Raw genomic sequence first — 16607 nt, 5'->3', positions numbered from 1 at the left:
CAAAAAAAAATAAAAATGCTAATCACAGAAGAGGTTTATTCCATTCATTGTGTATTTGCATGGATTTGTATGTATTTTTCAATAGTTTTCCAAAAGTTTATGGCTTCAGATCTTTGTTGAGTCTATTAGGTTACCATTGCCATAAAAACCTGCATGGACGTATCAATAAGTTTTTTAACTGTGATTTCCAGACCTTAAAAGGCGACGTGAGCTTCTAATTATGCGAATAAAACAATTAAAATAATTATTGTAATAATTATGGTATTTTATTTTTTTATGATTCATTTATGGCTATTAAACAGTGTTGGGCAGTAGCACATTACTTAGCAACACTTCACTGTCATTTAATACCTTTTTTAGTAACAGAGTAATTTAACGTGTTATAATTTTAATTAGAGTATAGTAATTCGAGTATAGTTACAAGCCGAGTAGTCTATACGTTACTGCCGAGTTACATTGTTGACAGAATGCAGTGTTTTGTAATCTAGAGATTGTAAAAGGATGTAGGTCTATACGCACTGTCGAGTCAAGTGCCAGTGGACTAGAGACCCGATCCCGCAAAACCCGATGCAACATCATTGCAGAAGAAGATGCACGAGTGCTGGTGGGAGAGGATGCGGGAGAACAATATGATTCAGAGGACTACCAAAAATAGAAATATCTAAACATAAAATATAAAAAACATATAAATGGTTATTTATCTATTGCACAAATTCAACATGAACTAATATAAAATATAAACGATTAACTGCTGCAAGCGTATTTGCAGAGTTTCTATTTAGGCTATAACACACGTTTGCAGTGTTGAGCAATGCAGTGCTGAAATTGCAATGTGTGCTCACAAATCCTCTCATTATAATACACGAATTGTAGACATAATGAAAGATTAATTATTCATATGTTTATTGTGTTAGAACAGAGATTTGTGAAATTGCGATGAACTGAGATGTCTATTAGAGATTATAAAAGCTGCGCTATTTGCTGGCATTCTGCCGAACCATGCACACAGCTGCCGCTTGCTTTAGTTAAAAATAACTGTTCTGTGAATGTTGATACTTTAATATAAAATATTTATTAGAAGCATGTAGCCTATGCTGGGATTTCATAAATTTAATGGAGAAAAACGTAACGTAATAGTAATGTAACTAATTTATTTTGAAATAAAGTAATCATAACAATAAAATGATTACTTTTAAAAAGAGTAATCAGTAATTAGTAATTTGATTACATTTGCAGGGTAATTTGACCAACAGTGCTATGACCATGATCCATGAACTACGACTTTTGTGACAGTCAATTACTAATTTGCTGTTTATTAATAGTTAGTAAGGTAGTTGTTAAATTTAAGTATTGGGTAGGATTAAGAATGTAGAATATAGTAATGCAGCATATGTGCTTTATAACTTTATAAGATAATCTTCAAATTTCCTGTCTAAATGGGCAGCTCTTGGCCAAAATAAGCTGCAGAATGGACAACGCTTTAGTCCACTAGGCAGACTACATACTTTTTTTTTTTTCTCAAAAAGTATATTTCTGGGGGGTTCTGATGTTTGGTCTTTTGCACTCTACACATTTAGGATGTACAAATCTTCTCGCCCTGACTTCAAAGTGAAACAAATCAGAAATTGCCTTTTCTGCATCTCACACTGCATATGAAATGGGTCATATCCCAGACGAAAGCACTCTGTGAACCTATCTGATATGCAGAATTATGACTAAATAAATCAGGTTAGTGCTGGCATCAGCTGTAAATGCACAAAGCCTATTTTAATAATGAAACTTTCAATTGGTCTAAAGCAGAGCCTGGAGGGACGCCTGATTGTGTTTACTCCCATGTCCAACCTTTTTTTCTTCTTTTTTTTTTTTCTTCTCTGCGGCAGTAGAGAATTGCACCCAGCCCACGCGTGAACCTGCACGAGTACACGAGTCAAAGTGACAGCCTAATATTAGTCAGAGCGAGATGAAGCACAAGTGAGTTGATAGATTCTTCCCCGCTTTCTCTGTCAAACACACTGAATACATTCTGGTGTTCATTCGCAGCTTATGGGGCTGTCATTTAATGCAAAGCTCTGCCGCCACATTCCTTCTGAATGCCTGCGATTTAAAATGGTTTTCCACTACGTCGCATGTTCGGTCTCTAGGTATTGATGTGGCGGTGAGTTGGTGCACTCGTGCTATGTGCTGAACGAATGAGTGGTAATGTCAAACAGAGGTTGCCTGAAGGAGGCGATCTTTGGGCCCTGAGCGCAGCGGTATGGCTGAGATAATGAGCCCAGGCACTGCTGGAAGCTGGAACAGTCAGAACTTTCCAGTGCAGCGTTAAGAGAGAACTGTGGTTTTCACATCAAGCCCAGGAGCTGCAGTTGCCATTACCGAAGAGACTATCGTATCTTTTGGAGGAAAAATCACCAGACTGTCCTCTAAGAAAAGCCTGTGAGCCAATTGAGCCCAATGCAGATACAGTTTGCTTCCCATGAACCTGAAAAGCTTAGAGTTTTTGACATGCACTGAGCAGAGGATTGAGGCGTGAAGATTGTGAGCTGCACCAAATAAACTTGGAGTCTTGGTGCTAAATGCACTGACTGGCATTTTCCAAACACTTTGTGAAGTTTCCAAACCTTTGCGAATCATTTATTCCAAGTCAGTGATTCAGCGCACATATTGAACCGTGAAAGTCATGTTTCTTATTCAACCCAGACTCATTGAAGATATGTGCTTGTGGTGATGTGGTGGTTCAGAATTCAAATGTCTGGGGAGTGTCGTTAAAAGGCTACACCAAACCCAACCCTATTGCTTTCTGATAATGCAAAAATACATTCACTGATGCAACCGTGTTATTTAAGTTTCCTTATACTGTATGTGGGTTTGAGCTGTAGAACTATAGTTTTAATGGGATTTTTACTGGAGCACTTTACCTCACAAGTGTAATGCCATATCAGTTGAGCTACCGAGCAAACCTTATAAATTAGAAAACCCATACATAATGTGTGAAGCTGTATATGTGACGCTAACTGATGTAATTGTGCGAATATTATGCCGCAAGTGTGCATGCGCAACCAAAATAAAAAAATTGTTATATAAATATGTTCTGACAGCGCATTTGCGTACCGACATGGTTGACAGCTGTTAATATACAATTACCATTTTAGAACACAAACTGTACTATATAAGTTTTATTTTCAACCTGAAAGCATAAATCTCATCCACTAACTCTCTTTAATCAGAAGCAGCGCTAAATCCAGAAGCGCGTATACTTGCCGGCAACCTGCAAAATAAATATTTAGCTGATTTTAAGTTTGAATATGATGAAAACACTTTTATTTATTTATTTTTAGATGCTTTTATCCAAAGCAACTTAAAATTGGGGAATACATAAAGCGATTCTTCTTAAAGAGGCAATTTACTATAAAATACCTTTATTTGTATTTAATTGTGCCTTTTATTTTTAAAAGGCACAATTAAATGCCTTTTATTTTTTATAATATTATCACACTATTGTTTAGTTTGTTTAATATTTTATTTAAAAAAAATAAAAAAAATAAATGAAGTGCAATAATATTATAACTATTATTAATTCTTTTTTTATAGTTATATTTAATGGGTCAAACTATATGCAGTGTGAGGACCAAACCAAATCTCCAGGTTCTCTTATGAGAACCAGGCTGAAAAAATTATGTGCACCCCTGTCTATATAGTTGAATGAAAATCTGACATATGTTGAACATCTAAAATGTTGTTCGTGTAATACTTATTGGACATACAATGCAGTTAAATGCAGAGCACAAATTCTGAGTATGGGTCACCATACTTGGCTGAAAGTCACTTCACTTCACATACTACTCGGCTCACATAATACTATATAGTATGGAAGTAATCAATTTAATACATTTATAAAAATTGTAATGACACATTTGTATAATAAAAAGGAAGAGTAATGGTTAATATTCAGTTTTTGGCCCAATTACCTAACTCTCAATAAAACAAACAAGTCCTACAAATTTAATACACAAATACAGACACTTAATATTTTGTAGTATTAGATTATTTTAAATTATATATGATAGATTAAAGTAAAAAAAAAAAAGTGATTTGTTGTTTGGTGTTTGATGCATGATTGAGCTGAGTTTACCTTACATTTACACTATTCACATTAGCAGGCGTCACAAGTGTGTGTTTTCTGTTCTTTATTTCTCCCTATAGGTGAAGACGATAGCCTGGCCTTTAAGGGGAAAGTTACAGTGGAAGAAATCTTCAAGAAAGACTTCAAAGTTCATGACCCGAACGCTAAGTGGATCAGCAGTAAGTGCTCTCCTCAGCAGACATTTGATTTCCTCTATTCTGGTTCTTCCATTATCTGCCCAGTATCTGATACGATTGCAGAGATTATCTCAGCATTGAGTCACAAACGTACTATAATTCTCATTCTGCACATAATCAATTCTTAGAGGCAGTGAAATACAGGCTTGTGCATTGCTAATTTCCTCTTCAGCGTAAAAGAAAAGTATTGATTCCGTTATTTTCTCTCTCTCTCTCTCTCTCTCTCTCTCTTTTTCCCAAAGTCCTGAATTTCAAACATTTGAGAATCAAAATCTTCCTGAAACCCAAATAAAGATGTTTTGGTTTAAAGAAGTACAGTAACAATTTCCAAGTACAGTGACTGAAAAAAGTATCTGAACATATATTAATGTCGCGTCTGGTTGCTTGTAACAACTTTAGATGACATAATCGTAACAAATGGGCTTTATTTTTAAGAAAGCATCAACATACTTCTCAAACAAAACATAAAAAATTGGTTTGAAATTATAAATATAATGTAAAAAAATATTGTGATACTTTGTGGTTGTGAAATGTGTGCTGTGATCATCTGCAAGGACACCCGTGTGAACTTGAGAAATGATATTACGTGACATTCAGCCAAGTATGGTGACCCATACTCAGAATTTGTGCTTTGCATTTAACCCATCCGAAGTGCACACACACACAGAGCAGTGAACACATACAAACTGTGAACACACACCCAGAGCAGTGGGCAGACATCTATGCAGTGGTGCCCAGGGAGCAGTTGGGGGTTCAGTGCCTTGCTCAAGGGCACCTCAGTCATGGTATTGCCAGCCCGAGATTCAAACCCACAACCCTAAGGTTAGGAGTCAAACTCTCTACAGTCGATTTTTTTTTTTTTTTTTCAATTTATAAGGTTTCATTTGTATTAAATTCAGTTTGCTGAACATGAGTTGATTTGTCTTTATATGCAATTTCATAATTAATTAGTAAATAGTAACAGTAAATAGTAAATATGAAATAGTAAATAGTTTGTTCTTTAATTTATGTTTAAAGTGTACCACCGATTGTACTGACAAGCATTTAAGGGTAAATTAATAATGTAATGTCATTATATTGAAAATGATGATATGTGATATTTATTTCAATATATATTTATGTAATATATTAAAATTTATTTGTAATGACTTTTGTAATGATGAAGTTGCAATTTATTTAATTTAATGTTTGGTATGTTTGTATAACTTCAAATGCAATATCAAATGCTAGACTACAGTTAAATTTATAATCAAATACTTTTACTGTAATTGTGATGGTGTACTTCTACTTTAAAGCATGAAAACTACTATTAAATATATTTTATTTTAGATTTAGATTTAATTGATATTACAATATTTACAAGTAGATTTTTTAAATATACTTTTTAAGGATACTCTATAAGTCACATTCATCACAATTAAGTAAATAATTAAATAAATAAAAAATGTACTAGTGAAAAAAGATCTCAAACATTTGAATTCTTTGCAGAAATGGCTCAGAAAAGTTATGCAAGATTTCAGATGACCTGCTTTGATATGATTTCTTAGGCAATAACCATTCAGACTTGTTTAAGTGGGTCTGAAGGTTTCCAAATTGTTTTGGGGGAACTCTACAATACTGAATTAAGACAGAATGAGGGTGATTAAATTTTTGTGGACATGTGTCTGGATTATGATGTCTTTTACTCATGCAGACCGATGACTTGATGTGAACAGAGGGAGGATAGATTAATCAAGCAGTCTGATTTGGTTTGAGCTTCATTGAGCTGTCTCCTCTAATCAGCTGCTTGAGGCTGTGCAGATATGGAAGCTCTCTTCATGCACTAGTCTCAGCCACAAATGCTTTAGAGACAATTAAATGCATATTGCACACAAAATGGCAAAAAATCACTGAAGTTATTTATTTATGTCACTTAATTATTGTCTATTGTTGTGGTATCATCAATTTCAGATTTACTTACCCTTAAAGTCAGGATGAAATCACTGTGAACATTTAATTCATCCATGCATATACAGTGTGTGTGTGTGTATATATATATATATATATATATATATATATATATAATATATATATATATATATATATATATATATATATATATATATATATATAATTTTTTATTTTTATTTTTTTCAAATGTCTGGTGAAATGATAAACTTCTTGCTTGCGAAGGGATAGTTCACCCCACAATTAAAATTGTTGTCCTTTGCTGTACCAAAACTGCATGACTTCTTTATTATGTTTCCATGAAGTTACAATGAACAGGGTCTGAAGTTTTCCAGTTTCAAAAAAGACACAAAAACACCTTTAAAGTGTAAAGTGATCTATGCCTTTTGGTATACTACATTCCAAATCTTGCATTTGGGAATGCTAATGAAGTCACAATCATTTTCAAACATAACTTTGGCTGCATTAAAATCATTGTATGCAAGACAACCGAAACAGCAGTTACATACTGTAGAAATTATATATATAATAGAATAAATTCAATTAATATTGGACTATAATTTTCTGAGGCGGTCCCCCTGATTTGTGGGGACCCCCAAGGTTCTATTTTGGCCCCTTTATTGTTTTCTTTATGTATGCTTCCTTAAGCCTCTATTTTTTTAAAAGCATGGCTTGTGCCATCACTGCTATGCAGACGATACTCAACTTTATTTGCCCCTGTAGCATAAAAATGGTGCAGACTCCCTCTGTGCCTTTCCGATGTCAAAACCTGGATGTCTTTGAATTAAGAACATATAAAAAATATAAATGAGAGTAAAACAGAGATCACTGTGTTTGGCTCTTCTGAAGTCCCCAACATTTCTCATGTGAATTCTGGTGTTTTATCTTCTACAGTTAAATCATTGTAAAACAAACTTAGTGTCTTTTTTGATAAATTTGAATAAATGTAGTTGTCAAATCAAGTTTTTAACAATTAAGAATATTAGCTAAAGTGAAGACCTTCATTCCAAGCACTCTGAAACTGCAATTCATGCTTTTATTTCTTCTACAGTTGATTAGTGTGATTCCCTGTGTCTGGGAATAAACAGTTCTTCAATCTCTCCAAATGGTCCAAAATGCGGCTGCACATCTTTTAACCAGTGTTCATAAAAATAAACGTATAACTCCTGTGCTTATGTCTATACATTGGCTCCCAGTACACTTTAGAATTGTTTTTAAATGGCTTTTGCTTGTTTTTAAATGTTTAAATGGCCTTACTCCCCTTTACCTCTCTGACCTGTTTGTGTGAATAATATCATCCGGAAGGAGCTCTTAGTTCTGCCAGCCACAGTTTGTTAACTGTTCCAAGGTCAAAATTTAAATCTAGAGGTGATTTTGCCATAGCTGCACCTAAACTTTGGACACGTTAACAATCCATATTAGAACTGCACCAACATGACATGTTTTCAAATCAAAGTTAAAAATGTATCTCATCACTATAGCCTATGACTTGTGATGTCCGTCTGAAGTTTGCTTGGTTTATATATGTTTTTATAAGTCATTAACAACATTATAAAGTACATTAGTCAACTGTTTGTTGTTTTTAATTGTGCTTTAAATGAATTGAGACTTGAGAATATATCTGACATGCAAGTCAACAAAATCTATGTCACTCAGTTTGTAGATGTTGTGACGCATTTAAAGCAGCACAGTGATGATAATTTCACTCATTACAATTTTGTTCATGTTCCTGCATTACAGCTATATGGAGGCATGAGCAGACCCTCATCACTCTCACACAGGAACATTAACTCAGCGCTCACAGTCATTCATCTCATCTGGCTTTGATTCATAACATAACAAAGCACAGTTCACCGCCTAGCAAGCGGGTGGAGTAATTTAGCTGGAAATTATGGCACAATGTCTCTGCTCTCATATTGATTGATGCTCTGCCCATTTTTTCACACCATCATTTTAGCTCGTTATCGTTCACGTCAGTCCAGCAAAGGTAAACAGATCTGTCAGAAAGTAATGAACTGAAAGGTGATGAGAAACCTCTGCCTCTTTGCTTCAATAATGATTTTTAGAATTTCAAATACTGTTCTTTCTTATTTACACATTTGTCTTTTTGTATTAAATGTTTGTTGTGTTATTTTTAGAATCACTGTGGTTAATGTGGTACTTTTTAAGTTTACACCATTTATGTCATTGTTTTTTTTTTTTACTTTTTTATTTAATTAGTACTATTAAAAAATCTGTATACAAAATAGTTAACAAATATATATATATATATATATATATATATATATATATATATATATATATATATATATATATATATATATATGCTTCTTTTATAAATCTTGTTAAATGTTTCTTTCTGTGTATACTAATACATCACTGTAAACATGAAATATATATTTTTTTAATATATGCAACATTATCGTTGCCAATAGCCTTGTGGGCAGCCCACAACATGCGGCATGGTTACTCTTTGGTCACGCTTCGGTCATCCAAAGTTTGAGTCCTGGCTTGCTGATCTTTCCCGATCCCGTTTAACTTCCTATCCTCTCTACATTGTCCTATCAAATTAAAGACAATAAAAATAAATATTTAATGTAAGTTAAATATTTAGTTATTAGCATTATTAGCATTATAAGTTAACAATGAAGAATAGTACCTATTTCAAAATCATCTTCAGTGATCTGTCCATCAGTGATCTGATTTGTGAATGTTCCTAAAATCTCCTAATATAGAGGGGCTTCTCAAGAAATTACAACATTACAATGTTGTGGAAAAGTTAATTTATTTCAGTAATTCAACTCAAATTGTGAAACTTGTGTATTAAATAAATTCAATGGACACCGACTGAAGTAGTTTAAGTTTTTGGTTCTTTTAATTGTGATGATTTTGGCACACATTTAACAAAACCCCACCAATTCACTGTCTCAACAAATTAGAATATGGTGACTTACCTGGGCTAAGAAGAAGAAGAACTGGACTGTTGCCCAGTGGTCCAGTCAAGTCCTCTTTTCAGATGAAAGCAAGTTTTGTATTTCATTTGGAAACCAAAGTCCTAGAGTCTGGAGGAAGGGCGGAGAAGCTCATAACCCAAGTTGCTTGATGTCCAGTGTTAAGTTTCCACAGTCTGTGATGATTTGGGGTGCAATGTCATCACTGCACCCATTTACCAAGAAATTTTGGAGCACTTCATGATTCCTTCTGCCGACCAGCTTTTTGAAGATGCTGATTTAATTTTCCAGCAGGAAATTAATTTAATACACAAGTTTCACAATTTTAGTTGAATTATTGAAACAAATGAACTTTTCCATGACATTCTAATTTATTGAGATGCACCTGTAATTAGTGACACCCTCTACACTGCTAAACAAGTCTCTTATTTACATTCTGATTTCATTGTTAAAGGAAAGTTTTCTTGAGATCTTCACTACAATGCAACCTTTGATGCCAAAAGTGTAGTTCTAAATATAATGCAATAATAGGTGCGGCAGTGGCTCAGTGGTTCATGTAGGCTGTCTACAAACCGGAAGGTTGGTGGTTCAATCCCCGGCTCCACCTGACCAAGTGTCGAGGTGTCCTTGAGCAAGACACCTAACCCCAGCTGCTCCTGACGAGCTGGATGGCACCTTGTATGGCAGACACCGCAGTCGTTGTACAGTATTGTTCAAAATAATAGCAGTACAATGTGACTAACCAGAATAATCAAGGTTTTTAGTATATTTTTTATTGCTACGTGGCAAACAAGTTACCAGTAGGTTCAGTAGATTGTCAGAAAACAAACAAGACCCAGGATTCATGATATGCACGCTCTTAAGGCTGTGCAATTGGGCAATTAGTTGAAAGGGGTGTGTTCAAAAAAATAGCAGTGTCTACCTTTGACTGTACAAACTCAAAACTATTTTGTACAAACATTTTTTTTTTTCTGGGATTTAGCAATCCTGTGAATCACTAAACTAATATTTAGTTGTATGACCACAGTTTTTTAAAACTGCTTGACATCTGTGTGGTATGGAGTCAACCAACTTGTGGCACCTCTCAGCTGTTATTCCACTCCATGATTCTTTAACAACATTCCACAATTCATTCACATTTCTTGGTTTTGCTTCAGAAACAGCATTTTTGATATCACCCCACAAGTTCTCAATTGGATTAAGGTCTGGAGATTGGGCTGGCCACTCCATAACATTAATTTTGTTGGTTTGGAACCAAGACTTTGCCCGTTTACTAGTGTGTTTTGGGTCATTGTCTTGTTGAAACAACCATTTCAAGGGCATGTCCTCTTCAGCATAGGGCAACATGACCTCTTCAAGTATTTTAACATATGCAAACTGATCCATGATCCCTGGTATGCGATAAATAGGATCAACACCATAGTAGGAGAAACATGCCCATATCATGATGCTTGCACCTCCATGCTTCACTGTCTTCACTGTGTACTGTGGCTTGAATTCAGAGTTTGGGGGTCGTCTCACAAACTGCCTGTGGCCCTTGGACCCAAAAAGAACAATTTTACTCTCATCAGTCCACAAAATGTTCCTCCATTTCTCTTTAGGCCAGTTGATGTGTTCTTTGGCAAATTGTAACCTCTTCTGCACATGCCTTTTTTTTAACAGAGGGACTTTGCAGGGGATTCTTGAAAATAGATTAGCTTCACACAGACGTCTTCTAACTGTCACAGTACTTACAGGTAACTCCAGACTGTCTTTGATCATCCTGGAGGTGATCATTGGCTGAGCCTTTGCCATTCTGGTTATTCTTCTATCCATTTTGATGGTTGTCTTCCGTTTTCTTCCACGTCTCTCTGGTTTTGCTCTCCATTTTAAGGCATTGGAGATCATTTTAGCTGAACAGCCTATCATTTTTGCACCTCTTTATAGGTTTTCCCCTCTCTAATCAACTTTTTAATCAAAGTACGCTGTTCTTCTGAACAATGTCTTGAACGACCCATTTTCCTCAGCTTTCAAATGCATGTTCAACAAGTGTTGGCTTCATCCTTAAATAGGGGCCACCTGATTCACACCTGTTTCTTCACAAAATTGATGACCTCAGTGATTGAATGCCACACTGCTATTTTTTTGAACACACCCCTTTCAACTAATTCAACTAATTGCCCAATTGCACAGCCTTAAGAGCGTGCATATCATGAATGCTGGGTCTCATTTGTTTTCTGAGAATCTACTGAACCTACTGGTAACTTGTTTGCCACGTAGCAATAAAAAAATATATGAAAAACCTTGATTATTCTGGTTAGTCACATTGTACTGCTATTATTTTGAACAATACTGTATGAATGAGTAGTGTGAATGGGTGAATGTGAGGCAAATTGTAAAGCGCTTTGGATGGCCATGTGGTCTGTTGAAAGCGCTATATAAATGCAGTCCATTTACCAATAATCAGCACTTTTCATTGTATAATGAACTGAATAAAGACAACTTATATAAAGTGTGTGCAAAAATAAAAACTTTGCTTTTGCTCATAAAATTGGCATGTGGACAGGGCCGTTTCTAGCCAATTTGACAGGCAAAATCCCTATTATAAAGACTTTTTTGTATTTATCTGTTTTTTGTTAAGTTGTTTTGTTGTTTCTTGAAACATTGATTTAAAGTGTCGGTTATTGCATTATTATTTCCGTCAAACCTATAAAACCCTTTGTTACCCCAAACTACATATAAAAGCCTGATCATCAGTGGCATAAAAGTAATCAATGGAGCTACTTAATACTTTGCTACTCATTAATGCGTGAACTTCCCCTTTAAATAACGTGATGCTCTGCCTTCTATGTGTATGCCACTGCTCCCTTTAAGTGCTGTTAGAAGTGAATGAATTGATTCAGCATTTCAACATCTTCATAAGGTTGCATTAAACTCGACAAAGCAGGATTTATTGATATTGTGAATTAGCTAATTTTATTATAAAAATATGTTTTTAATTGGCTATTAAAGTTCACATGGGAATAATGCATTGGAAAACAAAAACAAACATTTTCTGGACAAATCTCGCAGCGTGATTTATCAAGTGCCACAAATACTGCCTAATACTGATTTTTTCGCACTTTATTTACTGTAACAATATTTAAAATTGGCCTTTGAACTTAGCCTTATTGCATGGTAAACTGACATTTTTTTTTGCCTTATTGCCAAAGCACTGACAGAGCCCACTGATCTAATGGCGTTGTTGAGCACTCCAAATACAAACTTTGCATGCAACAATCAGTCAGCAATTGACAGCACACTGATCCAGCGGCATACAAGCATCATCAGATTGACAGTACTCTAGCCCAATAGTGTTGGGGGATGCAGTGGGGGCGGAAGTCATATTTCAGGGTGATCATCCTCTTTAACACAACCCTGCTAAAACTATGAGTGCTCATTGGCACCCCTTCAGCTGGTGGCACCCTAGGCGACTGCCTAGCTTGCCTATGCATAGAAACGGCACTGCATAGACAGGGTGTTACAGTGATGCAGTGTGGACAAATTACAGACTTCCTATTAATAAATGCAGCTGTTCATGCTGCAAACTCTGTGATAGCTACACAGGGGTTTATTAATTGAATGCAGACTGTGTCGAGAAAACAAACACAGGGGTCTCTTCAAATGGGCAAGAAAATACATTTTCAATTTTGTAATTTCCATGTTCCATTTTGGGTACACTAATCATATTTTTGGCAATATACAAAATTAAATAGGGCAATACAATTTTGTATTTTTGTAATAAAATAAAGGAAACAGTAGGAAATGTAGGATATGACATGGTTTGTCACCATTTTAATATGATTACGCGGCTCCCCCATGACTCACCTGCGGTGAAATCATAAATGTATGTAAAGACTTTGGCCCTGCCACACTCAATTAGACAAAGGAAAGAGCACTGCTCTGGCCATCATTGGCTGATTATTTGATCTTCGTTAAAGTGTCAGAAGCACTTAGCTGGGCAGATCCACAGAAAGCAGGGCCCATAGTTCCTTTTTGGAACATTAGCTATTACTTGATTTCAAAGGACAGGCCAGAAATTGAATTTTTTAATACAGAGTTATCGCAGAATATGTTTCCCCTTTTATTTTTTTGGCCAAAGAAATTTCCCCAACTCATCAATCAAAGTCAGAACGTCACAGCTGATGCAGCTCATACTGAATCAATCTATAAATGAATCAATGATACAGGTAATTTATTTACACAGGCAAAGCCTTTCTCTCCCTCTGGCTTCTCCATCCATCGACCACTTGCTTCCATCACAGAAATCTAGTGTTTTCAGAAGTGCTCTGGTAGTAAAACTCTGACAAAGGAAAACAAATAGAACACTTGGATTTCTTAACTGCCTTCAAGGAAACTTAGTCTATTATAAAGAAATAGGATCAAATTCAATCCAGGAAATAAAAGCTCATGACATCCCTCTGATAGGGTTAGTTCATCCAAAAAGGATCAAAAGAAGCTCAAATGTATTTCACATATTCCAAGGCATCAAGCAAGCATCAACTTTGTGCTTCCATTGACCATATTTGATATCCGCTATGCATGTGCATTGATCAATTGTGTGAAAAAAGTGTAAATAAATCTGTTCATCATATAAAGTGATCGTTTAGTTGAAGAAGACTTGCTGCTTGATTACTTTTATATCATGATATAATTCAATTCAAGTTTATTTGTATAGCACTTTTTTCAATACATTTCATTGCAAAGCAGCTTTACAGAATTAAGTTTCTTACAAAATTAAGTTTCTACAATTTATTTAGTAGTAACATGTTAGTGTTGACTATGTTAAATTATTGTACATATGGCAGAAATGTAATTCAGTTAATGACGTAATCAAACAGATGATGAACACTATTAACAGCAATGATTATACTTTTTGAAAATATACTTCAGAGGGATGAACACAAATGGTAGGGAAATATAAAAAAAAATGTTGTCATATGTGTTCTGAAGATCAATATAAATCTTATAGGTTTGGAGCGACACAAGGGTGAGCAAGTGATGACATAGTTTTCATTTTTGTGTGAACTAACCCTTTAAGATCTGCCTTGAATCATTTTTGCCATCATGAATCATCTTTTGCCAAGCCATCTTACTGTAAGCTGTTGTCCTCCAGCGTTCCTTATCCCACTGTTCTGTCCTCTATCTCCCTTTGGCTGTAATAGACTCACTCATTTTGATTCTGTCTGCCTGCCCCCATTATGATTGTACTAAAACAGCTATATAATTGCATAATTAGTGGAGCCCATTGAGCTGCCTCTCTATCTAGGAGTCTAAATCAAACAGATACATCATCGACATTACTCAACACTCGCAATGAGAAATTAAACTGAGCTAATGCCTGCTGTGGCCTAAACCATCTGGTTCCATTTTAATGGCCCACCCCTGTGTCCTTAGCCTAAGCAGCCACGCGGAGCTTGACGTGTGTACAAACTGAATGCTGTTAAGCAAACAAGAGTGTGATTGGTGGAGTATATGTCTTTTAACCTTCATGGGAGCAATCGACTTGACTTATATGATAATTTGTTGAAGTTAGCAGCAAGCTCAAACAGACCAGCAACCCCAGTGGCAAAACTCTCCATGCCATCAGAGTTCACTGAGCAAAAACAATGGCCCTGTGCTGAGAGATATGTACAGAATTCTAATGATGCTGTATGTTAAATAATTTGCATTACAGTTGTTATCTAAAATATTTATTTGATCTGTTATTAAGAAAGCATTTATAAGCTGTTCCAAAACCTAGTGAGCTGGCTACTTTGACAGTATTTTCATGGGTACACTACTGACAGATACTGTTCCAAAAGGTGGGATTGCGCATATTCTTCAAACAGCAATGCCAGATTCCAATGCATTGGGTTCACTGAAAAAAAATAAAAATACAATACAACCCTTGATTATATTTCAGTTTTTAAAAAATTGGCCAGTTTACCCAATATTTGTGTGTGTGTGTGTGTGTAATGGATGTTTTTGAGAGTTGTATGCTTTTTATTTTATTAGGTTAGCAGCATGTTAAAGGTGCCATATGCAAAAATTGAGGTAAAAATATCCATAACATGACCTACACCCATCAAAAGAATGAGAAGAAATAAGGGTGATGATGTCATTAAAATAATGTCAAGTTATAGTGCTGCAGAGATATCAACCTTAATTAGCATTAGCATTACTAGCACCGGCCCGACAGATGTCGTAATACCAGTTTCGGCCATGGGAGGCGGTATGCGGGCAACATAACCACCAGCCAACCTGCAATACACGAATAACTCGCACGGCTTGTGGGCATACCTGAACCTGATGTCAATCATGTGGAAAGTACAGCCCACTACTTCATTTCAGTTCAGGGAAGAGAGAGAAAGGATGGCTCAAGCCCTTGGCAAGAGACCACCACCCGCTACAGGGAAACATCCGTGCTCGGAATCACAAATCAAATCCGATAAGAAAAGGAGTCCGAACTTGCAACATTTATTTTGGATTGGTAAGTTAGATGCTGTTAGTATTTCGCTAGAAGTTTGTTTTATATGTTTATGTATTTGTTTTCGGGAAGTTATAACATAATGTATCGAAGGCTGTTCGATAAACGTGCTAATGTTAGCATGGCTAACCGTAGCTGCATTTGATAATTAGCTAGCTATAAGTTACCCATTTTATTATATCATAACTAACCTGCTCTGTCTAGTCTGTTGGTCTCTGTGTCCTCTTTGCTTCGTGGTTTTTCTGTGCGTGAAAAAAATTGATGTGTGGTGTGAAAGTGTGTGAAAAGAGTCAATTGCGTGTGTCTCACGGTGAATGCATTGGTTTTCGGATCACCAGTAGTTCTTTCGGACAGTTTGATTCAATAAACCAATTGAAGAAAACGGTTCACCGGTTCATTTACACTCAACGTAATGGCGTCATTGGCGATGATTGCTTTTCATTCAAGCCTTCGGTTTACCCGCACTCATAACATTAGCACAGAATCAGTTCAGAATCAATCATCAATAGAATCAGTTTGGTTCAGACGCTGTGTGTGTTGGTCTGCTTCACGCTGAATCACACATGTGCAGTATCATCAGCTCCTCGGTTCTCTAATCGGACACGTCTGACAGAAACGGTTCTTGACTCGAGAACGAGTCAGTCTATTGTTCGTTATCTTGGTCCGGTCAGTGTTCATCTTCAGTTCTCTCTTCACAGCAGTTCAGTAAGTGTACTGTTTGAGTACATTAATTAATCCGGGATATTGGTTTGTTTTAACTCAGAGGGAGTGTCAGCCATATTAAAAATGTTAACAGCTTAAGGCATTTGTGGATTAATGCTTATTGGAAACGTGAACCATTTTAAACGATTCAGTTTGATTTGGTGAACTGGTTCAAGAAGTCCCGGTTACATCGAATGATTCAT

The 16607-nt window shown here is 35.7% G+C and overlaps 1 protein-coding gene across 5 annotated transcripts in view; it reads left to right on the top strand.

Annotated features, from left to right (window-relative positions):
* dpp6a (dipeptidyl-peptidase 6a) overlaps positions 1-16607 on the top strand; it is a 352070-nt gene that overhangs the window by 256321 nt on the left and 79142 nt on the right. For all 5 annotated transcript variants that reach the window (XM_052596001.1, XM_052595999.1, XM_052596003.1 and 2 more), the window contains one exon: positions 4201-4299. In XM_052596001.1, coding sequence (XP_052451961.1) covers positions 4201-4299 — 99 coding nt within the window. The remainder of the gene's footprint in view (positions 1-4200; positions 4300-16607) is intronic.

This window comes from Carassius gibelio, chromosome B24 (assembly GCF_023724105.1).
Source record: "Carassius gibelio isolate Cgi1373 ecotype wild population from Czech Republic chromosome B24, carGib1.2-hapl.c, whole genome shotgun sequence".
Classification (NCBI taxonomy): Eukaryota; Metazoa; Chordata; class Actinopteri; order Cypriniformes; family Cyprinidae; genus Carassius; species Carassius gibelio.
This window is presented reverse-complemented; position numbering and strand designations above follow the sequence as displayed.